Consider the following 25,727-nt stretch of genomic DNA (forward strand, 5'->3'; position numbering starts at 1 on the left):
TATATTTTCGCAGACCCCATCGAGCCAGATCCATTCATTTGTATGCGCCACAGTTGCCATCATCGTGACTCCTTTGATGAAAAGCCGTCAAGTCAAAAAATGCAAAAAAAAACAAAAAATTAATGATGAAAATGAAATAAAAAAAAATAGAGAAAAGAATGAGCAAATCACATTGACAAAAAATAAACTAGGCGGCGTGTTGACCATAAATTTACGCAGAAATACCTAATTTATATATTCAAGATAATTTATTAATATGTGGATTACACTCTCTTGGGGTTCCTGCGAGTCGGTGGAGATTCAGTGATTGATTTCTGAGATGATAGCTTTTCACTAGAAAAAGGTAGCTCAATATGTGTTATCTCCTATACCAAATAGTTTAGCAGAGTGCCATTAAAGTAAGTCAACCTTCAATCGATCGCCATTTTCTAACCAAATTGTTCTTAAATATATTTTAATTGAAGACCCCCACAATGGTTGCTGCACGAGGCCACCAAAAGTGTGTCTGGCCCGAACATGCTGTGCCACCTGAAAAGTTCCTGGAACTGTGGCATTGGACCCCTGCCCAGAAACAATAACCCGAAGCTGGCATAAAGTTCAGGTCTTAACAAGATGGAACAAAAGGCTGTCTGGCTGGATTGGATTGGGGGCTGATGCTGATGGTGAGGCTCTACCGCGTACTCGCCAGACTCGTGGGCAACAGTTTTCATGTTTGGCTCTTATTTTGCTTTATTTTCTTGCAGACTGTCAGTAGCCGAGTCGGGAGATGGTAAGTTTCCGCGGAGGTGGCAAGGGTAAGAAGGCCAAAACGCGACGACAACTTGGCTGACAAGAGGGCGAATGCAAATAAGTCTCGTAGCCGGCTCATTTCTGTTGAATTCACTAAACTCCGTACTGCCGATTTCCACCTCTGGCTTGATTTATCTGGCATTTTATTGGCCAGCGCCATTTGCCTTCTTAGCCTCGACGGCCTAGACCATAATTTACGCATCCTCCTGCCAATGTATGAGGTTGCTGTTTTTCTTTTCATTTTTTTTAGGCCCGGCCTAATAAAGTTCTCTCAGGTGTGAAAAGGCCTACACTTGCATACGAGGCAGCTTAATTGATGACAACATCTTGGAATTTTCGTTGGTATTCCAATCCGAAGTTGTCGCCAGTCCGCCAGTTCTTCTTCGATTGCCTTTTGCTCTTGGGCCCAGCTGTTAGCGCTGACTTGGCTCTTTGGCCGCTTGGCCGCTTGGCTGGCCAACTGAAATCAGTTAAATAATGAAACATTTGCACGATACTGGCGAATCGGAATCGAAATCGTATCGCGCGCCAACTCGAGCCAGGCTCTTTGGCCAAGGATAGGGAATTGAAAACTGGCTAAAACGGCCAGCTCAACGGCAGCGAGCAACAACAATCAGCACAATCCGCAGTTGTATGGTGCTACATATCGTACAAGATTTCCGGGAATTGAAAACTGCTAAAAATCGTGTTTGATTTTATACGTTGCTGTTGTTGTTGTCCGCTCCTTATGCATGCAATTTGGGGGGGATTTCGTACGGTGGAGAAAGAAGGGACCTGCAGCATCTACGATACGCGTCGTGGTTCAACATGCAATCGCAACAAACGAAAGCAGCTTGTTAACTAATTAAAACCAAAATATATGCAAATCAAAGGGGCCCAAAAAAAGAACCCAAAAGGAGTCTTCATCGTCCTCTGCCTTTTTCCATCCTTATTTCTTTCGCTCTCTCTGGATCTGAGCTCAGCTACTGTTTTGCGTTGGAGTGGAAGTTCTGCCTTTTTCCTCGCCTTTTTGTCAGCGATCCTTTCTTTTTTTTTTTTTTTTCTTTTTCGGGGGCAATTAAGCGGAGACAACGAAGAGTCGCTGCCATAATGCTGCAAAATCGAGAACTAAATAGCACAAAGAGCATTGTGCAAAAATTAATTGCAACATTTTGAGCAGGGACCACCGCCACCGCGCCCCCTATTTTCTCGCTCGTGGATCCTGCTCCAAATGCAATCAATTCAGTATGGATTTCTGGCGAAGCAATCGATGCGGATTTACGAGTTGCCTGCATTTTGCCTTTTCGAGCCAGCCATTTGGCCCATTGTCGAGTGTCCCCCAGAGGGCTCCAAGATGAAACTGCACGGGGAGAAAAAACTACTGCAGTTGGACATCAATTTCGAATGTAAGCTCACTTGTGCTAATTTACTTCTTTATTGCGAGAAAGAAACATGAAAATAGATCATTAGCTTATGGTTTTTCGTAAATAGTAAATTGGAACATTTTTTCAAATAGCTGTTCCACTTGGCTATAATCGAAACATTTTAATATCAGTGTAATGATATAATGGTGGGTGAGCAGCTCCATCCGCCGTCGTGGTCTTGCGTCTCTGGCTTAGGTGCGGACATATGTAAAACAAGCCATGAAACAACCGGCTGGGAGCAGGACACTCCGCGTTCGCATTCTCATTCGGATTGAGATTCAGTTTCGGAAGTGAAATTTATTTTGCATACGAGCCTTCGCCCCACAGAGGAGCCATTGTCTTTTGTTTGGCCACAACGATGCGGATGGAGGAGCGAGCACTCTGTGGGGTCACCGGCAAGTGCTCCTGGGAAACTTTTCGCTCGGCGCATATATCAGGAATGGGTTGCAGGAGCCAGGAGCAGCCGTTCGATTGTCACTGGGAAATTATCCAATTTTGTGGTTTGCATTCAAATTGAGCACCGCCGGCTGTCAATTTACCAAAGGTCCAGCTACCAAGGAGCATACCTTCGTTCTGCAAAAGGGGTATTGGATAAGGTAGAGGACTCCGTTTCGGTCGCGGATTCGGACGAGTAGCTGTCATGTTGATGAATGCAATTGGCAATTGCCCCCGGAGCGCTGGTGGTCCCAATTCGCTTCGGTTTAGTTGGGTTTTAACTGCGCTCGGGGTTCAGCCCGAAATCATAATCGCGATCTGGCCGCGATCCCGATTTCGAACCCTTTATTGCCTGCTTCCGGATATCCAAGACCATAAAATGCATGGCCAACGCCGTTTATTAATTGCATCAAGATCAACTCGCAAACGCCGTCAGCGTTAAGACCAAAAGAAATGCATAAACAAAAACCTAAAACGAAACCACATTTTGATAAGAAATTTCACTAATGAGTATTTACCTTTTGGGAATGGGCTGCGGCTTTGGACACGGCTTATTTGGGGTTGGGTTATAACTTATAAGCGCACGTTAACGTTAACTGGGCGTATGCTTAATGCTAGATTAGTATCGCGAATTTCATGTGCGCTGAACTTAACGGCTGATCGCTCATAAAATTAATCAAGCTGCTTTAGGCTACTTTAATGTTTTCAGCATTTTACATTCTCCGCACTCTAACAATTTTGGGGTATTGGAAATATATTGTATGGCTTAAATGGGAAATTGATGGCAACAAAATAAATGTATTACTTTCGAACCGAAACGATGTTGGAGATAATAAATTAAGTGGATCAATATGTACATATATCATGAGCATAATGCATATAAGAATAAAATCTACAAAATTTTAATCTTTAAATATTCATTCCTTTCACCAAAGAGAGAGAGAGTAACCAGTTCTCGTCCTCTGTCCATTATCTTCGACTTGTTTCAAAACGTTGTTAATATTTTCACATACTTTGGTGGGATTTCCTTTCCCTTTGCTGGCTGGCGGTTAACAAATTGCTTTCGTTATCGCCGATTTCGATGCAGAGCAAGTTGAATGCACTTTCGGCTTTCGAACTCCACTCCGGGTCTTCGATTCGATTGCTGTTGGACGGATATTCCTTGGCCGAGACTCACGTACGATTACGAGGACCGATCGGGTGGTCGAGCCATTTGTTACATTATAAAATATAATAAATTTCAGCTAGCTGGCGAGCGGAGGAGCAGCTAGATAAATAATGCATTTGCCCATAAATATCCTGCTGCTGCCGCCGCCTGATTGACGCCTGACGTTTGTCATGGGCCGGCAATTTGCATTGGGTTCATTGGAAAATGTCAACTTTAATTGAATTTGCACTGACGAAAGGCTCCGATTTATGTCTCCCCGTCGTTTCGTAATAAACATGTCAGCCGCAGTATTCGATCTTTGCCCGCGTCTCGGCCAAAAGATTCAGATTCAGCATTTGGCTTTGGGCCAACTAATTTGAACGCTAGCTGGGAACAGTTTTTCCCTCCCAAACAGGATGGAACGAAAAACCTGCTTGGACTGGAGGCTGCGGAGGCTGGTGCTCTGGTGCAACTGGATTCCGGAATCGCCTGCCCCTTGCACCAATCCCAGACGCTAGCTTAATGCCATAATTTATGCGCACAACTCGCTTTCGATGCCGCGGCACTGGCTCCGCCTTTTGGCCAATCAGCGGGCGCGTTTCTGGCCATGTCTAGGGCTGGCTCAAAACATCCGCACGCCTGCGGAGCATCCGCCATCTACACGTGTCTTAGGAATTGTGCCACAGGATTTCACAAAATAACAAGATTTATTTTTTTAAAATATTAATAATATATATATTATTACGATTATAATAAGTACACTCACAACTTCGCTTAATGACTCAATGTTGAGTACAGAACTACGCTAATCAAAGGATTGAAATATTATATATTTGAATTATGAAAATGATCAATGTAAAAGTTACATTTTGTTGCTATTAATACAAGATTTCAAACCTTTTCCCTACCTTATCGTTGCCCCTGCCATCGTATGAAGTACAAAAGAAGGGAATTCCTTGTTGAATTACTATATTCGAGACCTCTTTTGGGGCTGTTTTCTAAATTTATACCCAACATAAACACACAATTAAAATCCACCTCGAATGTATTCTGCTGCTCCCCTCGTCAAAGATGTTTGCCCTCAGCGGAAACATGAATTACACATTTCTTAGGTGCTCAAAATTCGACTGGCAGGGAATTGCACCTGCCTGGATAACCTGTGGCCAGGATGAAGCAGTAAAAATGCAGCGCGTGCCGAGTATTCCCCAAAAAAAAAAAAAAAAACAACGACACAGTAGAAACACACAAAAACCGCCAAAAAAGCAGAAAAACCAGGAAACATTAAACCCAGAAACCGAAAGTGCAAGGTGCAAGGCTCAAATGTGGCAATAGCCATGGGAATGGGAAAGCGATCGGCGCGGGATAATTGAATTAAACCCAGCCATTGATCTACAATGGAACTAAGCCGAAAGGCAAGCCCTAAACGCAAAACCCTCGGCAAACTCAGAAAAAACAAATAGTATCGAAAAACTCCACAATCCTAGGCGGATTAATGCATTTCTCGTTTTGCGCTTGAATGGCGAAAACCGCAACACATTTGAAATTTGTACAGAGATTTAATGGCCCAGTGGACATGTACACACACTTACACTCGAATGCAACCCGAAGTGGGATGAATTGATCTAATCGGATCTCGACTCAGCGATCGCTTTGTCAATTGCCAATTGATCTTTTGGGCAATTGATCCGCATTCGATTTCGATTTCGTTTCCCTGGGTGGTTTCTATTTGGATTTTTATTTCTTTTTTTTTTTTTGCTGCGTGCTATGGAACGGGAATGGCAGTAAAAAGTATATAACCAATAACAATAAACAGATGTGTGCTCATCAATAAATTTTGCAAATATTGCACAATTATTCACGGCGATTGTCATCTAAATGTGGTTTTAATTGCCGGCATTAATTAGTGGACGATCGGAATAGAGATGAGTGTTTGCCATGCGATAACCACTTGACTTACATTACCCACATGCACACTTAATTGTGGCTTAAATCCGGTTTGGTCATAAACAACGTTCGCCTCGGCCAAAATTGATTCTTAGCGTTGTCAAACTTTATGGACGGGCATAAAAAATCGAATCAAATCAGCTCAAATATAAGGGGTTAAGCCGCAGGAATCCTCGCAGCCAGGGCACGTGTAAATAAATTGCTTTCCATTGGCTTTTCGCTGCAAGTCGAACCCTTCCACTTGACCTGACCGCTGGCCTTTATCAGTGACCAGGCCAGCAGCGAAAGGGTTGCGTCTAATCCCTGGCAATAAAATACAATTTTGTCCAGGCGCAGAATGCATAGCAAATACAGTAGAGCTTCACTAGCACGGATGATTAGATGGGAAATACTCATTTGTACATGTGTAAAAGCAAAATTCAAATTGCCTTATCTCAAACTTAGTTACTGAGCTTCGCTAATGATTAGAACTAAATGATTTAAATGCTCTGCTGTGTTTTAAAATTAAAAATGTCAATATAATTATTTTTAAATTCCATTTGCATTGTTTCTCTTGAAACAGATTTAATATTACGAGAAATTCTTGAATATAAATGAAAATCCCAAACTAATTAAACCTCCATTTTGAGAGTGGGTGTAGATTATGGAAGCTCCACTCTATATATCTTCCTCAGCGGGATATATCTTTCCTTCTGCTATTGCTTCTCCTCTAGTTGTTGTTGTGTAAATAGGAATTGAACTGTGAAGAAGCGATGCGAATGACGTTTACTTTTTATGTTTGTTTATCGCTGAAACCGAAAGCTGGACACTCGCCTCGAGATTCCATCCTGACCACCCACACACAAACACATATATCGCACATCAATTTCAGGGATTTTGTTGTATTTTTCCGGATTTATGCTGCCGGACTTTTGGCAATTGGATTTTTTTCTCAGCCCATTCAGCTGTGTAATTGACTTGGCCAGGAGATCAGAATACGGCCGGGAAACTATAAACTTGAAAAGTTATAAACCTAGAAGTACGGGTCACTTATAATGACGGCCATCGCGTGATGATCTGAGTAGGAGGTGTTTTTATGAGGCCAGAAGAGGGAGAGGGAGCTTGGGTGCTTTTATGGCTTATTACCGGCCTAATTGAGGCCATTGTCATTGTGGGCTCTTTGCAGATCTGGCTGCAACTCGCATGTCGCCTTTGGGTTCGGGTTCACTCGCCCACTTAATTGACATGTGCGGAGTTTGTGTGTTTGGCGAATGACAGCTTTTTGGGTGCTGAAACCCTGAAATGCTTTAATATTATTATAAAAAAAAAAACTGAAATGCCCGAGTTGCACGTGAGGCGACAATTATGCAGTCCCATTTGCCTGCAACATGTTGCCAAGTGCCTTGGATGTGGGAGAGATGCCTCTTCCGGGCATTACAAATATTTTAGATGGTAGGTATGATTAAGTAACATGCTAATATTTGTTATTAATACCTGAAGGAGTTGGAGTTCGAGAAAAAGTGCTTGCTTCTGATCTAAGTAATATTAATTATATTAAACTCTCTAATATAAGTTAGCTAAGAGAAATATAATGCCATCTACTTATCCTAAACAATCCGGCAATGTACAAATTTATTCCCCCTCATAATTAAACACTTTTTCCACGAAGCATTCTATTGGAATGCAGTAGCAAGCTGGTAAACAAATTTCTAATGTGGTCAAGATCTTTTGGTTCGGCTTAAAGACCTCCCTATTAGGTTTTAACCATTTTCCCCGCGTTAGATGTGCATATTGTAAATGGTTTGCCTCGTAACTCGACGCAAAGTGGCATAATTACATGTTTCGATGACAAATGTCCGGCCTCCAGCAACTGGACGGATCGAAAGAGAAAACGGGGAACCTTCTTCATTAGGGATGGATTTTTGGTAAGAGGGGAAGTACCGAACCAAAGGAATGCTGCACGAATGCGCGCGATTAACTAGCCATAGGAATGACCAAAAAACTAAAAACCATAAAGAACGCAGAAGGAAACGTTGCAGTCCCGGTTTCCTACCACAATTGCATTTTTGGTTACATTTCGCTCACGTTTCAGCTGCAATTAAAAACGAACGAAAGGGAACCAAATACAAAAAACACCAAGAGGGGGTGGAGAGGTGAGGGGGGAGGGTTGTGCCGCGCTTAGCCAACTATGAAGATTTAGATAAGCGTCTCATTTTCCTAGCAGCTTGCCCAGGGTCCAGTTCTCTGGTCAGTTCTCGTTTTTGGCCTCTCCGCGTTTTCCATTTCATTTCATTTTCAGTTTCGTGTGGCACAGGGGCGTGTTTTTCCACACACACACACACACACACACACCAAAAATTGTCGCCTAAAGTAGTGGACTATAGAATAAAAACAGGGGGAGGGGTAGCAGAGAGGGTGAGTGGGTGTTTAGGAGACCTTGAATGTCCTAGACTTGCATTTAAATGACAAGTACAGGGCAACTTTTAGATTGAGTGGAATTATAACTTGAAAATCGCCAACTGTTTATGTGCGAACCAAATTTAAGTTTAAAGTGTTTGCCAGTGCCCTTGGTCTTGCAGAGTCTGCTAATTAAAGACTCAGTTTTGTTGGAGTGGGGCAAATAAATAGGGACAGTAAGTAGGGTGAACTTAACAAATTGCTCGAACTGTGCACCGACCAATCAAAACTGATCCGCTTTCTTGGTCGTGGTCGTTCGTAATGATTGCAAACACAATCGGACCATGTTGATCTCGCCAGCCTGCGGTTCGCTCCCTTGGCAAAGAAAAGAAAGAAAATGCTTTTCCACAGAATTTCCCTCAGTTGCCCTCAGATCATGACTCCGGGGGCCTGCGGACGGCGGACTGCGAAAAAAGTGCATAGAATTTCAACCATAATCGCGGCGAGCGACTAACAAACCAGCAAACAAGGCGAAAACAACACAAGTTACGACAAACGGCACAAGCAAACAAAGAGCGGCAAAAGGTATCATCATAATCATAATGCGCATAAGCCGCCATCCCAAATGGGCGGGGGGCAAAGGGAATTCATTCCAGTGAATTCGCAATTCTGCGAAATCAAATTGCACAAATATTTCTCTTATGCAATGCACCAAGGGGATACAGCTGGCTGAAGGTGGCGCGGGAGCGGCAGAATAGCTAGCCAGAGATCCCCCACCTGGATCACTAACTAAGTAACTAAGCCTCAGACTCGAGGTTGGTTTAGGCGCGCTGCAGTGTGGCCATTGTTAGACGCAGACACAGATGCAGACGCAGACTCGCAGACACCACAGCCGCAGATCTTGTGCATCAGCAACTTGGGGGTTTACACGTCGGAGAAGTTGAAGATTTAGAAACAATAAGCTAATAAAATCATGTAAAAATACGTTATCCATCTATTCCATTTTCATAAATGCTGAAATAACAAAGAAAAATATTGTATTCAAAATATATACTTAAGTCGCCCCCGGGTGGACTCGAACCACCAACCTTTCGGTTAACAGCCGAACGCGCTAACCAATTGCGCCACGGAGGCATTGATCAACATGAGACAAAATAGCTACTTGAACACAAGGCGAAACAGTGAGAGACTCCGATGATTAATAAAGAAGAGAGTTGTGGTTGAGATTATAGAATTTTAAAATATTTATCATATTCGGTTAATGTGTTGTGTTTGTTTAAAACAAGCTAAAAAGATAAATGTAAATGTAAAATTGTATTCGTTAGCTTGAAAAATAGGTACAATTATGTATGAGTGAAGAAATTTAACGTTTAATTATAAAACGGTTGCTGTTTCATTTTTCTAAAATAAATATTTAGTTCTGTATTTTTCTAAATAATCCGTTGATTTCAATAAAGAAACAATAAAAAATTTAATTCCGATCCTGCCAGGAGTCGAACCTGGAATCTTCTGATCCGTAGTCAGACGCGTTATCCATTGCGCCACAGGACCGATGAAACCTTCTGTGCCAAACACCTGTTGTTAATAGGGTAATTAGGTATTATGATATGCATGATTTGAAAAAAATAACATTAGTCTAATGATCTTAAAAATATAGGAAAATCTACATATGTGCACGTTATAAGTTATAAGTTATACGGTAGGTAACGTGTTGCGTAACTTAAAAAGGGCAAAAAAGGCCAAAAATAGACGATCCTGCCAGGAGTCGAACCTGGAATCTTCTGATCCGTAGTCAGACGCGTTATCCATTGCGCCACAGGACCGTTGATTCGTAATGGAAAAAACTATTTTTTATTAATTAAAATAAATAACAAATGATCTATATGAAAGAAAAACGAATAGGTAAAATGGATAAAAAACGATAAACTATGACTAATAAAAATTTAAAAAATACAAAAATAAAAAAAAATTTAAAATTACGAAACAAAAATTAACAACTCACTCGATCCTGCCAGGAGTCGAACCTGGAATCTTCTGATCCGTAGTCAGACGCGTTATCCATTGCGCCACAGGACCACTGAAAAAAAACGGAAATTACTTTTTTGCAATAATTAACAGAAGATTATCTATGGATAAAATTAGGGGGAAATATAAAAATTAAATTCTTTAACATCTATTACATATCCGATATACCACCGATAAGTAACGAAAAATATACGCGCACTTATTTTAATCACAAAAAGATAATTTATCCCGATCCTGCCAGGAGTCGAACCTGGAATCTTCTGATCCGTAGTCAGACGCGTTATCCATTGCGCCACAGGACCGATGTTAATTAATTGAACACGATATTTTTATTTATTTAAATAAGAACAACAACTTAAATTAAAAAGCAACATAGGCCCTTAGTTATATTTTCTATCAATTAATTGAATTCAATTACTTCAGTACCAGAAAAAAGCTAATTTAACCCAAAAATTGTAAAAAGGTATAGTTCCGATCCTGCCAGGAGTCGAACCTGGAATCTTCTGATCCGTAGTCAGACGCGTTATCCATTGCGCCACAGGACCGATGAGTTTACGAAAGCTTCCATCCATCATGAAACCGGAAAACTAGTTTCTATAAATAGATCCAAAATATTCATTGATCGTCTGTTTTGGACACTCTGAATCTCATTATGTAAATTACCATACTTAATTTCTTGATGGACGGCTCATAGATTAAATTTCGGTAATCGTAAAAAACTATTATTGAAATAAGCTTTCAGATTCATTGGGTGAACGTCAAAGTTTTTTATTATGGTGTTTCCGTTTTCAGACTGGGCTATAAGATGATCTGGTTATTGAATGAAATCGTTTTAGTATTTGATATCGGATTACAAAAAAGAAAATTATAACTTTTCAGTGTTAAATGGACATTTTTTTGCCAATAAATCTTCTCATAATAAAAATATCATTTTAATTGACAATAAAAGAAAAGCTACTCAAGAAGTCAATCTACATATACTTTGCAGTTCTTCGTGGATATCCCAATTTCCAGGTTCGTGTAAACCTGTGAAGCGTCTTCCAGTCTCCCGTGAACGTGATAAGCCCGAATCAGCCGCATCATCATCATCTTCGCCGTCGTCGTGGTGGCTGGTGTTGGCGTTGTTGGAGCTGTTGCCATCGTAGATGCTGGTGCTGTAGTTGCCTCCATCCCAGAAACGAGTAAGCCAGGCCAATCGGCATCGCAGGCCATGGAATTACAGCATCTCTAATCTCTCGACAATTGTGGGCGCGCACACCGAGAAATCATGCGAAAAGGAAATGGAATCGCGAAATGCAACTGCATCGGAGGAAGAGGAATACTCGTCTAAGGTGGAGGAGGAGGCGTCGGGTTAGGTGGTGGCAGACCCCAAGCAGTCTGCTAAGGTCTTTTAATGCTCGGTTGTATCTTTTTGTTTTGGCCATGACCGTGGTCCCCGATTCCCGATTCTTGATTCCTGATCCCTGCCCCTGATCGTGTCTCGTACTTCTAACTCGAGAGAATTCCTTTAAATGGTTCTCGTAACAATCTTTCCCCGCTATCCTCCTTTGGATCCGTGTTTCCCTGCACTGGCTTCTTATTATTTTTGTTCGTTTTTTTTTTTTTGTTGTTGTTGAGAATTTTTCTGTGGCCAGCAAATGAATCATCCCAGCTGGAGCATGGAGGAGCTCCTCCCTGCTGTGGCGTCGAGTGCCGGGCACTGTGACCAGTCCTTTGATAAACTGCGAGAAATATAAAAACCCCTGTATGAATATATTTCTCATTACTTATGGAGTGTATATGTGAACAATCCTATGATTTCAGGAGTCTCAAATGCTCTGACTTTTGAGAATGCTATAACATTGACTCTATACTTTAATGCTAGAAGTTTATTTAAGTTAAAATGTTTTGTTGAGTGCAGAGAGGGGAATCCAGATAGACGGGGAACGGGGAAGTGGACCTGCACAAGATGTGTGAATTTTTTCGGCTTTCGGTTTTGGTACTAAGACTGGAACTCGGACTGCGAATAAACTGAAGTTGGGGCTGTGGCGAAAAGAGTGAAAATTTATTGAGCTGTGGGCGCGCATTATTCATGCACTGCATTCAGCTAAGTCGGGCCATCGACCAAACGGCCGGCGATCCGGGACCTGGCCACAAAAGTAGGCGACACCAGGCCGAGCTCAGGATCCCGGGACTTCGCTTGGGGACTTGGCCCGTCGCCGTTTGCCGTCAGTTTGGGTTAACAGGTTAATGTTGTCCACGGTCCGAATAAGCCAAAAAAAGTAAAAAAAAAAGAAAAAAATGAAGCAAGGAGAGAACTATGCATTGTTTTGGCCGGTCCTCCAGGGTTGAAGTTGCGATCAGTATTGGAGACCGTGACCAGATCGAACCACTTATCGGCTGTCAGAGCCACACGATGATGTTGTTTGGCCCCTGATGATGACGAAAGTTAAGCCAAAAAAATCGAAGTCAGCCAACTTTATCCGCAATTGGCTATGAAGTGTTGCCAGGTTATCACCTTGCCTGGAGTAATTACACAAGATATTATGTCGGGAACAATAATTCGCTGTAGCATAATTCTCGGGAAATGGAAATTTATGCCTCCGTGTTCGCTGGACAGCTTCTTGGCCATGCTCAAAGCGCATTTATCGTGCAGCATCAATAAATTCTCCCGAGGCAGAAGCCTGGCCAGAAGAACAGAAGACCAGAAGACCAGCAATCGCAGGTATCAACATTTCATAATATTTACAATAAACATGCAACTGTGTGGAGCTGCAGCCAGAAGAGGCAAAGGTATTGCCAAGGAGTTGCTAACAGAGGAGCCAGTTTCAGGCCACATTTAGCGCATCATGTTGCGTGAAATTTGACACTTTTGGCCGGGATGACGACACAAATTTTCACCGCATCTTGGTCAGACAGACGGGCAACATGTTGCATGTTTTTCCCTCGGTTTTCGTGTTCATCTTATTTATAGAATCCCTGCCACTCGCAGAGCTTCCGAATTTATGTGCCTTTGTCATATTTGCCAGGCTCTTCTTAGCATCGCATTGCCTCGTTTGGCTTTTTGTGCGTTTTGTGGGCTTTTGTGTTTTGTGCGTTTGTTTAACAATAATACACAAATATGGCCACTGGCTGGTTGTCAACAACTAACCCAAAGGCCAGTTAACCTCTCCACAGCCTCCATCGTCATCTCCTACTCCATCTGGCGGACCAACTGCAAGCACTGGCCAAGACTTTGGATTTTAGCAGGGCTAAAAAGGCAAGGCTCATTGCATGTGCCATGCAAAACGCACACAATCAAGCGACAAATTGATCGCACTCCCAGATAGCGCCGGTTCTGGACAGTGGTGCAAAATGTTCTCAACCCGAAGGATCTGAACAACCTATTCCTTCCTAATGAGTTCGAATTAAGCCGATTAAACCGTGAATTCAGCTCATTTGCATCAACGGAAGCAATTAAAATAACTACTTTCTTATCTACCATTCTTTGATCCAGCTTCTTTTTTCTAATATTCATAATATTCCATTTAGTTATAAAATTAAATTCATAAGGATTGGTTTACAACTAAAAATGTAAATATTTAATGTCCATCTCGACTTGCATCCACTGTGGCAACCGCTAAGCTTGTAGCCTGTATTGTGATTCCGTGGCACTCATAGGCCTACCTATACAGTCTAGCAATATCCTGCCTGCCCTGATCCTCCCATTGAAGGCAACGAGGTAACTAATATCTGTTGCAATTGCCAATGCCAATTTTCCTATTTAATATGCCACGAATTGACATGGGCCGTTGCCATTAAGCATTTGATATGACCAGGCTCAGAGCCACAGCACCACTGGACCATTGGCCATGTTTGGAGTTGGGTGCTGGACATGTGATGACATTGCATGGGCCAAAACGAGATGCAGTTACGGTTGCAGTTGCAGTTTCTGTTCCAGTGGCATCCGTGCCTAATTTAATCAAATTAGCTGAGAAATGCAGTGGAATGGAATTGTTCGTTCGGCCAGCGAGAGGCAGAAACTCATTACGTTAATCAGTTGATTGTGCGAATGTAAAACAAATTATGACAGAGCTGCATATGGCCGGGCATATGGCAATTTCTATAATTAATTCCCACCCCGCACCGCTCCTCGCTCAATGCAATTTGTGCAATTTAATTTCATTAGAATAATTCTAATTAGGGCAATGAGTTGTAGGTGCTATCACAGCCGAACAATCGTTTAACTAAGCGCCAGCTCTGCCAATGGGATGCAACTGTTTGTGAGCGTGTGATAACGGAAATTTAATTGAAACTGTGGCAGCTTTTGTAAAATTATTGGAATGGCCAGAAAGCCAGAAGGCCAGAAACCCAGAATGCCAGGAGCAGCCAACCAGCGCGAGAACCAATTACATTTAACAGCCGACTTGACCGAGCACCCAAACCCAAAATCCAAAGCCCAACCCAAACCAAAACCGAATCCCCATTGATGCGCTGGTGTCCAATGATAAATACGGCTAATGGAAGTCGCCCTCACAGATTATAATGTTTGTTACCATCTAAATTGAATTGCAATCGAGGCTCGCTCCTCTTGGATCGGTATTAAAATTCATTTAAATCGAATCGAATGGTTGAAGCCATAACCTGGCTATCGCAGCTAATCATCTAAAGAAGTGTTTTGTGTGTGTTTGTGTTTTGTGTGTCGCCATTGTTGGGTGCACATTTCCAATCAGATAAACACGCAGCCGAAACGCACGAACTGAAACTGAAACACAAACGGAATTACGAAATCCACAGAAGGGAGAAGGAGGACCTCCGACTGCCAGGACAATGAGGAAGTGGTCGAGGACGTGGTCGGAGGAGCATTGTTCCCTGGCTCCTCGGCCTCGTTGTCACTAATTAGTTAATGCATGACCAAATATTTGCTGCTGTCTTGAGTGCGAGGAGTCCGATGGAAACCAGAAGCACTCAGGCAAATTCGATTTCTATTCAACTATTTAATCACTGATTTGCTGGAATTAATGCACTCTAATTGATAGTTCAGAGAAGACTAAATAAGTAGAGAGGTTAAGCTAGAAAATATTATCTTTTTTATTGTGCAAGGAATGAAATATTCACCATTTTACAATAAGACAAGAACAAATGGATCATCTTTCCAGTTTCATAGACTTACTGCCCTTTTTAAAAGTAAGCTATCCCAGCATTTAATCATAAATTCAATTTGCTGTTGTTTGACATTTACTAATTAGTTAATGCATGGATCCCCACAAATGTTTAATGGGACCAACAGAGAGAAGAGCTTACCCTAATAGACCTACCCCATCCACATTCATAGCCCCAACAACAACGCAATCCCTATATCAGTCCGCAGCCCAATCCCATAGACAGACCCATTGATTTACGTTCATATTTAGTGCGGTTTATTTATGTCGTTTGTTGCATGTTCCACAACTGGTTTCAGGTGGCGTGCCCCATTATCATCCCGTGGCGAGTGTGTATCGGTGTGTGAATTGGTTTCCCATTGGCTGAACATATGCCCACTGCCACGCTTATCTGCGATGCTGATTAACTGATTTATATGGCTGGTCATTGCTTATGCATTGATCACCGTATTTTTTCGTCTGATGGACTCGCTTGAAATTGGTATTGGAATTAGACTAACAGTTTGGGTTACCATTACAATTGACCCGTGACATGTGCGACACTTTTGCATGTGTCTGCTTGCCGTTCGGGTTGGGGTAATTTCCAAGGCACCGGCTCGAATGACTTATTTTGTTTCAATTATTTTGTAATTATATAGCAATTAGGTTTTCCTTTTTTTATTTTACTTTGTTTTCGGTTAACTTTGTTATAATGACAGAGGACAGGGCCCAGTACGTTAAGCTCATGTGATGCTGACGAATCAGATCCATATAGGTACAGTGCGTTTCGGTCTTGTAAGGCAGAAAAGCGTTATTAAGCCTGATTTTTATTGGTTTACTTCTTTGATCATCCGTTAAAATCGCATATCTGACATAGTACTAAGTTATTTACAGATTATGTTAAAGTAGCTAAAGGTAGATAAAATAGAAATCTCTATATATGTTTTATTTACAAATTTAGTGCGTATACCAAGTGCCAAACACGCTCTACCTTCATTTACACTCCATTTACGGACTGTCCCACCATGGATATATATTTCAATAACTGAACGGATCGGACCTGCTTGACTGCGTGGCCATTCCGTGCGCCTAATTGCTGTCCCAATTATTGTAATGCCCAGAGATATACTGAGTCGATAGGTTCGCATTTATTTTATTGTTTGCAATTGGGAAAACTGATAACGAAATAAGTCGAAACAAAAACCTTGGCAAGGTGCAGCGGAAGCGGATGCCGAGCGAAAAAGTCCCAAATGGGGTCATCATTGCATTTTGCTCGACTGGATGCCGGATTAATGGCTGGCTAACACGCGTCGGCTTGTGAGTTTTTCTGGCCCATCATTCTGGCCTCGTCATCGGTGTAAAACAAAAGACTTAGGCAACGAACTGGGTTCTTATGGCACATAACCAAAACAGCAACAACTGCGCTACGAACATGCCATTTCACGCCTCCAAACAAGTCATAATTCATGCGTTCAATGGCCAGCAACAAATGCTGCATAACAAATGACCAACATAGGCCAAGAGTATCAAAAATTGAGGAATCCAAGGCACGTTTCTTGTGTAGCAAAGACGCATCGAAATTTAAAGAGCAATTCATAAGCATAAATGGCCATTATAGAGACATCATTGCGGGCCGGGTTTCGATGGCTGCTTATTGGATTTATTACCAAACCAATTTTCATTTTCTGTCCACTCATCTGAAAGCAATTAATCATCGGCGGAGCCTTCAGTTACCGTTCCTCAATTAGAATCGTTTTTGTGTTTTTTTTCTGTATTTTTATATATATTTTTTTCTTCATAAATTATTTTTATTTATTTTTGTGATTTTTTTTTGTGTATTTTTCTGGTGATTGCCATTAAATTTAATACAACTTTCCATTTTTTGTTTCGATTTTAAATAAACATTAGTTTTGCTTTGATTTATATATATTCAACTATCAATATGGCCAAATTACAATACATTTATCGTTTACACTTAGCACATAATACATCATATTTATATATATAGTTTTACATATCGTATTCTGTTTATAAACATACATAAATTAGGTTAGGACTAATCTGGCTTTATACACACAACTTAGGGTATTACTTTTATGTTTAATTCTATCTTCTTTTTTTTGTGCTTTTTTTCATCTCTGGTTTTTACTATAATTATACAAAAATTGCTAACAAATGTATTTTACAAATTGCCTTTAACATTTAATTTAATTAAATTTATTACATTACCTTTAAGTCTATGTACGGCTTTCAAATGTTTATGTGTGTATAGTTTTAAGACTTAGGCATTAACATTGAACATTTAAGTGTGTGTTTTTAGTTTTAAAAGTTGACGGCGGCCTTTGCTTTACATCAAAAAGATATTCCTTCTTCTTAACTGTTTTAGTTTTGTTATTATTTATTTTACAATTGCTTATGGCGCGCTCTAGTGAAATTTGTTATGTTTATGTATGTATTTATGTATATATAGATTTTACTTTTTGTTTATCACGTCTGTTTTGTTTAGAGTCTAATAATTTAACTAGTTTACAGTAGACATACGCTCTAAAGTATTTGTGCAATTTTCAATTGCATTTTGCGAATTAGGACAAGCAACTTCACTTACTTCTACGTTCTTTTCTTTTTTTTATTAATTTATACAAAAATGTTTACTTTTGGACGTGCATTGTAACTGTTTTTGTTTATTGTATATAATAATTTTAGTTCTCTGTGTGCTTGATTCTCGTTTTCCGTTATATGTACACAATAAATATTTATGAAAATTCCCCTCACATTCCCTCATTCTGTTTTATGGCAGTTCATAAAGCACAATTAAATACGCTGAATTTGCGGCGAGAAATTAAATTAATTAAGCGAAATATGAAACATAAGGAAACACTATACAAACACTCACAGAAAAGCCATAAAGGAAAAATAAAATAAAAGTAATGTGCAGCCCTTTAATTAATTTTAATGGGGCTTTTGTTATTGCTGCCGGCTCTCGCCTTTTGGCTCTTGCCTCGCCAACAACATCAGCAGCAACAACAGCGACAAAGCTTAAATAATTAAAAATTGCACGCAATGTTTACAATTAGGAATAGCCAGCGTTCGTCCAGTTGGCACACCACCCACACTCCATCGAATTATTATTATTATTTTCGCTGGGATGTCAAGGGTTCGGTGCCACTGTCAATTGCTGGCCAAGGAGTCCTCAGTTTGGCATTGTGTTTTGTCAGTTTACTTCTTGTTGTCTTGATTAGTTTTGTCCCGATCTATTTGCCACTCGAAAAAGTCGATTCCGGCGTGGGGGCAAGTTTGCGGCTCTAACTGAACAGATTGTTGTTCAGGTTGTTCCCGCTCCATCACGTGTAGTCAGTGCGCCAGGTGCCCTGAAGGAGGAAGGAGGAGAAAGGTCCAGGTGGAAGGTTAGTAAAACTCAGCAGTTAAAATCCACATATAAGTTTGCACAGAGAAAAAGTCTTCTTAATTATGAAAAAGTCTAGTCTAGTCTGAATGGCTTTAAGTGCCTAAGCATTCATGATAGAATACTAGCTAGCTTGAATTTGAATATTAACTAGTTTGAATTTGAATAGTTTACTTGTTGCTTAGCCTTTTATTAGTTCCTTCATTTTTCTCTGTGCGAAAAGCTTTCCCCACAAAGCTGTCACTCTTATAAGAATTCTCTTCTACTCACCATCGAACTGAGACCCAAGTGGTACGGCTGCGAGTGGGGCACCACCGCTCCGCTGAGAGAGCCGGCGGTGGAGAAGCCGCCCTGGAGTCCGCTCGAGGCTCCCAAAGCGCCCATGCCGCCGGTGTACCAGCTGCCGTGCATGTGCGCATGTGCCGGATGCAGTCCGCTCGAGAGGTGTCCATGTTGTGCTAAAATGAGCGAAGAAAATGGGAAAAAAAACCAAAGTTATTTACTTCAACTCCAAGGGCACTGAGTGCGGCTCTTTAAAGATGCTTACCCATGGAGGCAGAGAAGCCACCGCCGAATCCCTTCGAGGGATCCAGCGGCTTGAAGTCGCCCATGCCCAGGTGGCCACCGATTGGCAGGCAGCCACCACCGAGACCCTTCTTCTTTTTGGACTTGGAGCTCAGCTTGCGATTACGCGTCTGAATGCCCTCCTTTTTCATGGTGAGTGGACGATTGACCTGGAAAAATAAGGGGAAAATATTTAATTTAGATTGGCTTTAGTGCAATGGAAAAATATATCACCCAAATCGATAAATACTTCATATTAAGAAATTGACTCCTTTAAGTCACTTTTATGGTTTTGATTTTTAAATTAATATGCTTATGATTTAGTTTTTTTAACGTTTTTATTTTTCTTCGTGCTGGTGGAAAATCAATAAAAAAAAAGAGAGCCGAAAAGAGGGCGAAAATAGTCAGCGGCTGACCACTAAAATGGGTCAAATTTATGCAAATTCATCGACCGGAAATGCCGCTAGCTGCACACGCTGTCTGTGTGAGACAGGGGTGGTTGCATGTGTGTGTGTGTGTGTGTCTCTCTCCTATGCTTTTGTGTGAGTGAGTGCAACCGGGAAGTGAAAATGAAGTATTACAAGCATTTCTACACGATCAGATAAGCGACATTTGCGAATGCGATTAGTTGGCGCTGATAGCGCTCCCAACGGCACCCGGGTAATGTTTTTTCCCTTTTTTTTCTCTGTTTAGTATATTTTTACTTGAAGCGTTTGTTGCTGCTGCTGTGCTGCAGCAGCAGAGCGATTCCCTTGGCCATTGTTGGGCTCTCTTCATATGCAACTCCTTATCACTTGCGAACATCTAAGCGGCAGCATGCGCTTCATTGCGCTACAATTACAATATTGGGTTACCCATTCCCAGCAGTGGCAGCAGCAACATTAGCAACAAAAGCCGAAGGGGAAGCCACCATCCAAAAGAAAAAAAAAAAAACAGTAACATTACAAAGGACCAAGGGCTACCTGGGCGTGAATTACGACATTGTTGGTGCCTCTTTTTTGATTGTGCCCTCAAAAAAGCAAATACTGAAATTGTTAAATTGCCGAGCGAGCACTTTGAAGAGCCGAGATTCGTCGGAGGGTTGATTCGACGACAAAAACATATCACTTACAGTACAATATGTACAATATATACAAAACTAAAGAAACCCCGTGGTATTTAGAGGAGATGGGAGGATCTCAGGGCAGCCCACGTAATTGATAGTCTCTCTAGCGTTTAGCGCAAATTGCGGCAATTAGCAACTCGACGGCAGCTGCGAATCTCTTGAGCTTTAATTGATATGCAGCAACAAAGCATAAAGTTGTTAATGCCCAGGCCTAGCTCATTAAGGAATTCAGAGGAAAGCCCCCCACACCAAAGGGGAGCACATCACATCGCAGCAGCAACAGCCACATCAGCTCAGCAGATTAACTTTTTTATGCATAAAATCTAAATCGAGCGTGGAGCGAACACGCGCCGCTGCAGCTGACTGGCAACTTGACAGCCGCCGGGAGGATGGAGCCAGTGCATCAGCCCACCCACAGACCACACCCATGTGGGGGAGATACACCCGAGATCCGATCCGGAGGATAACAAGAGATAGCTAGAAATCCGGAGACAGGCGACACCAGAGCGGCGCCAGTCACCGTTAGGTCACCTTTATGATTTCTAACATATTTTCTTCATTGCCACTTCGCCGCAGGATATTGCCCAGCAGGTCACAAAGGACTTGGACTATTTGACCTGACCAACAATTGTCTCATTTGCCGTTAATTAACATGCTGATTCCCAAAGATACGTATACCACTTCGATTTCAAGGAAATCCCAAGCAGACACGCGCAGATGGAAGATAACAAATCAAGATTTGTGTGGCAAGTGCATATCCAGAAATGAGGAAAATGCTGATACATAACCGAGTGTTTTCTAGATTACAGTGGTGGGTGGGTTTTTATAGAGCAGCATATAACGTTTATAATTTATATTTGTACCACCGGTTGCCAAAGGAAACTATTGTATTTTGCTAAAGAGATCAAATAAATGGTAGACGTACTTTTAATCCAATGGATGATTATAGCAGTCGAGTGTTAAACTGTGCTCTGGTTATTTTCTAAGCCCCTTAGTCAAGCCCCACTGTACTACTGCTATGCCAAGTGCCTGCAACATTTCCATAAAATGTGCCAATCACTTTGGTTAGAGGCCCACACAGGCGGCACAGCTCGAAATGACAAACGAATTGAATTGAAATGAACTGAAAGCCAGAAAAGCAACCAAAGCCACTAGCATAAAAACCAGTGAAAGAGACAGCGAATGAGGTGGGGAAAGAGAGAGAGAGAGAGAGAGCTACACGCTTGGGCAGACAGAGATGGCAGAATGGCAATGGCAAAAATGCGAGCTGATTGGCATCTTATCGAGATGGGCCACTGTCCAATTGAAGGAAAATTTTTGCAAAAATAAATTTCGCCTTTTCAGCCACCCAAAGTGCATTTTCTCGTATGTCGGAAAAGTTTTTACTTTGTGTAAATCAGATTACGGAAAATAGAGCAAATGTGCGAGTGTGTGCCATGCTCGCTCTTTGATATTTGCCTTTTATGGACGGGCTCAATTAAAAATATTTCGCCTTTGCTGATTGCCATCGAAATGCAGCCGCTTTGCTTGCAAGTGGCCACAAGTTGCGGCCGCAACTTAATTAATTTGCCACACAGCCACTGTGCGGCATACAGTGGGCCAGACAGGTGGCCCATCACTTAAGGGCCACTGACATGTAAATGTGCCAAAAGTTCAACCGCAAAACCCATTAAAACTTGACTGCAGGCCACGAAACAAAAAAAAAAAAAAAAAAAAACAGGAAAATGAAAAACAAACCCCAAAAAACGACACCAACCGAAAAAAGGAAGGAAAACCTTGAGGTGGGGGAAAAACTTGAGCTTATCCCCTGAAAAGCGTGGCTAATGAATATTTAATAAGAGATTCTGAGGGGGGATGGCTGGTCTAAATATGATTCAATTGAATGCAGTTAGCCGGGTAGTCGATTACATAAATTAACTCTGTTAAGGGGAGATCTTCTAGCATCCTGCCACGCGTTGTCCATAACTGGGAAATCGGGTGAAAGCTTATCGCATTTTCACAGCCAAACACCAGACGCTTATCGCGCGATACCAAGTTGCTGGGCGTTGTGTGGGTGGTGGCTAACTGGCATCTTTAAATAATCATCGGGCATTCATCATCATGAGGGTAACAATACAGCAACCTGCTGCGGCAACAAATGTGGAAGCTAAACGGCAGTCAACCCCCCGGGGTGGCCGGAAAACGGAAAAGGGGGCGGCCCTGTTTTCCAGACACTTCATTTTAGTCACATTTAATCCCCGGGTGCGTGCGCTTCCTGTCCACCAAACACTCGCGAAGAGAGTGTCCGACTTCGATGTTAAATGTGGCGTTAAATCGCACAGATTGAAAATCAATATATAGTGGGGTGCGAGTTGAGATGCTTTCGCAGGCTAATAGAGCTGATATACACTGATAAATCTGCTTCATATCAAACCAAATCTTTATGTTAGAAAGAAAATAGTGAATTTATAGCTTTGATTTTATCTGAACCCTAACGGAAATCTCTAATTTCTTTTCCCTAACCATGCTTTGTATGGTATGTATGTTATATACATATGTATATGTATCTATTTTCATACTGTAAGCATATAGTACTTTGCAGATACTTACATTGTGAAGCTTATAGTACAATCCGCAGGCGTTGCACACGGGTTCACCGCTGGCATTGCGTCGCCAAAGGGTTGTGGTTGTGGTCTTGCAGTTGGCGCAGGATGTGCCCGCCCTTTTGGCCGCACTCTGCAGCGATTGCAGGGTCTGTAAATAGAGGAAGAATTATACAAAAAAGGGTTAGATAGTGGCGAAACTATAGTTATTTGTATGTATTTTTCATATCTTTAAGAAGTATTATGCTAATGTTTCAGCAACAACGACGGCTAATTGAACAGCGCCAAAACTAACGCACAAAAGTCAGCCACACGAACAAGAATCTGTGGCCCCTCCCCACGATTCTGTCTCCTTCCAAAACAAAGTTGCTAAACACACTGGCCAACAACATTTTTTAGATGGCATACCAAAAAACAAAACAACAACAAAAAATAAATAAAAAAAAGGAAAGAGTTTTGAGCCCAAAGAAGTCTGAAACTCCGGAGACGGAGACACAGAATTGTGGCTGCCTTGCGTTCGACTTGGGTTAACAGCAGCATCAATTCATTAAAATGACAATTTTTACAAAACTGCCCAAAAAAAAACAGCAGCAACAACAGCAACAACAAGCTGGGATCATGTCTGTGCCACGCTTAAATTTCCACGAATTGGCTACAAGAACCGAGAATCGAGCAACGAGCCCAGAGAATCAAGAATCGAGAATCGAGCACCAAGAGCCAAGAGCCAAGAATCGAGAGCCCCCAAACCCCAGCCTCTGTTCCTTCCTGATCCCTCCCCCCATTTCTGTAGTACAGACTTTGTCTGCGTTTTGGTCTTCGTTATGGCATGGCCCCCTCTATAAATGCACTGGAAAGTTTCTTCCGTATAAGGAAATATTTGAAAAGTTAAATATACTATATATATATAGATTGTGTACAAATTTGATTGAAATTCTACATATATTTTATAGATTTTCTGAAGAACCCTGTAAATTTCGCTCGGTGCAGCCTTCCAGTTTGGCTTGTTCATGCTGCTGGTACAACACATGGCTACGAGGCCTTAAACTGGCGTTGATCATGTTTGACTTTGATTTTTAATTGTTGCCTCTGCCACAAGGGAATCGCCTTCGTCTCCGCAGAGTTTGAATACGACTTCGATCTGCAGCTTGATCTCGATTTCGATCAGTTTTGTTTGGCTGTGCTCTGCTCTGCTCCGCTCTGATCTGTGTGTCTCACCTGTTCCCGATTTGGCGATTAACATAAATCAGAGGTCATATGGCAAGGGAGCCGAGCTGAGCCGAGTTGAGCTGAGTTGAGCTGGGCTGTGCTGAACTGGTGGTGTCTGCATTTTTTTTTTTTTTTTGGTGGCACTGTCTTGTGTTAACGAGCTTGTAACAATTTCTGCAGACAGCGCACGCGGTCCGAAATGCCGGGCCAAAATGCGAAAAGTGAGAGATTCAAAATTAATTTCAACGCCTACGAGGGGAGCGATGGGTGTGAGATAAACTGGAAGTTTTGTGGTAATTATGCGGCTGTCTCTCTCGCAGCCGGGACGACAACTTGGCCGAAATGCTTAAGCGTATATAAATTAAGTTGTTAACATGACAATGCAACAAAACAGTTCGAGGAGCAAAAAAAAAAAAAACAGGATCACACCTTGGCATTCCATTCCCATTCGGTGGGTGTGCGTTTAAACTTTACCAACTTCTGTTGGCCAACAGTGTCACTTTGATTCTGTGCACTGACGTAATGCAATGCAACGTAACACAACATAAGGTACAGTAAGTACAACAATCACGGACCCAACAATGGACTGGCAAATCGCATAAATCAATGTCACATCGCCTGCATGCAAAGTGCGAGCGAGAGGGGCATAATTGACTTCTCGGGGGCGGGGGTTTTGATGGGAAAATTGACAAACTGTCAGACATTGACAGGCGTTTGGGGTTTAATTGAAATGCAAAAAGCGCAAGCGCCAAAACAACAACAGCAACAACAGCGACAGCAAACACCCGAAACAAGATGGCGCTTCCGATTAATAAACAAAAGCAAGAGGCACACAAGGAATGTTTCATGTGCCGCAACATAAAAAGTATAAAAATTACACACCAGAAAAATGCAATAATTAAAATACTAATATCTTTATAACAAGAAAAGGATATCTCAAAAAGGTATTTTTTTCGTTTTCAAGCTTGAAATTATCTAAGTTTCAAAACTATTGCAATACGAACTATTTTTTATTTATGAAACTTATTTTCAATTTAATAAATTTCCATAGTATTGAAAAACAACTGACTTTAAATTGCTACAATTGTGACCTCTGTTGTTTTTCCGTTGGCATTGTGGTTTTCAGTGTTGTGGCCATAAATTGTGATTTATCAATGCATGACAAAATGCGTTTGCATTGTTATACTCCCCGGTATTCGCTGTCTCTTTCTTAGCTTTAATATCGCTCCCTGTCGCTCTTCTGGCGGCGTCCGAACATTTGACACCTTTTGCTGCGCTTTGTGTGATTTATATTTTTTGAAAATAAAGCTCACAAAATGGTCGACTCGTCTTCTTATCGCTGACATTTTTCTTTGCTTTTGTGATGTTATGCAAATTTCGTTTTCATTTCACACACAAAACAGACCCCCACACAAACACAGGCATTTAAATATTTAATTGTAAGTGAAACACAGGGCTAAAGATTTCTGAGGATTTCGGCGAAGAGGGGGGTTAACGAGTGGCTAAGGCTAAGTAAATATATACCGAGTAAATAGATTCTCCCCCTCTACACTGCTATTTATTGCGCAGCTTTTGTGCGCTCTCTTTTTGAGTCGCCGTTCAGTGGCAATGCCCTTTGCCATCTGAGATACGAAACGGGACACAGTCAA

At 41.6% G+C, this 25,727-nt stretch overlaps 1 protein-coding gene and 6 non-coding genes across 9 annotated transcripts in view; all 7 read right to left on the reverse strand.

Moving 5' to 3' along the window:
- Positions 1–9,154: 9,154 nt before the first annotated feature.
- tRNA:Asn-GTT-1-10 (transfer RNA:Asparagine-GTT 1-10) lies at positions 9,155–9,228 on the reverse strand. Its single transcript has one exon. It is a non-coding gene; the product is annotated as a tRNA-Ile (tRNA).
- A 344-nt stretch (positions 9,229–9,572) lies between these two features.
- tRNA:Arg-ACG-1-6 (transfer RNA:Arginine-ACG 1-6) lies at positions 9,573–9,645 on the reverse strand. Its single transcript has one exon. It is a non-coding gene; the product is annotated as a tRNA-Arg (tRNA).
- A 199-nt stretch (positions 9,646–9,844) lies between these two features.
- On the reverse strand, positions 9,845–9,917 carry tRNA:Arg-ACG-1-7 (transfer RNA:Arginine-ACG 1-7). Its single transcript has one exon. It is a non-coding gene; the product is annotated as a tRNA-Arg (tRNA).
- A 180-nt stretch (positions 9,918–10,097) lies between these two features.
- Positions 10,098–10,170, reverse strand: tRNA:Arg-ACG-1-8 (transfer RNA:Arginine-ACG 1-8). The gene has a single exon. It is a non-coding gene; the product is annotated as a tRNA-Arg (tRNA).
- A 178-nt stretch (positions 10,171–10,348) lies between these two features.
- tRNA:Arg-ACG-1-9 (transfer RNA:Arginine-ACG 1-9) lies at positions 10,349–10,421 on the reverse strand. Its single transcript has one exon. It is a non-coding gene; the product is annotated as a tRNA-Arg (tRNA).
- Positions 10,422–10,591: 170 nt separating this feature from the next.
- On the reverse strand, positions 10,592–10,664 carry tRNA:Arg-ACG-1-10 (transfer RNA:Arginine-ACG 1-10). Its single transcript has one exon. It is a non-coding gene; the product is annotated as a tRNA-Arg (tRNA).
- A 6,325-nt stretch (positions 10,665–16,989) lies between these two features.
- Positions 16,990–25,727, reverse strand: part of grn (grain) — a 34,077-nt gene continuing 25,339 nt past the window's right edge. For all 3 annotated transcript variants that reach the window (NM_169206.3, NM_001144554.3, NM_001275437.2), the window contains exons 6-9: positions 22,880–23,023; positions 19,169–19,355; positions 18,892–19,079; positions 16,990–18,586 (exon numbers count right to left, since the gene is read on the reverse strand). In NM_169206.3, the coding sequence (NP_731211.1) occupies positions 18,560–18,586; positions 18,892–19,079; positions 19,169–19,355; positions 22,880–23,023 (546 nt within the window). In that variant the 3' untranslated portion in view covers positions 16,990–18,559. The remainder of the gene's footprint in view (positions 18,587–18,891; positions 19,080–19,168; positions 19,356–22,879; positions 23,024–25,727) is intronic.

The sequence above is a fragment of the Drosophila melanogaster genome, chromosome 3R (assembly GCF_000001215.4).
Source record: "Drosophila melanogaster chromosome 3R".
NCBI classification, from domain to species: domain Eukaryota; kingdom Metazoa; phylum Arthropoda; class Insecta; order Diptera; family Drosophilidae; genus Drosophila; species Drosophila melanogaster.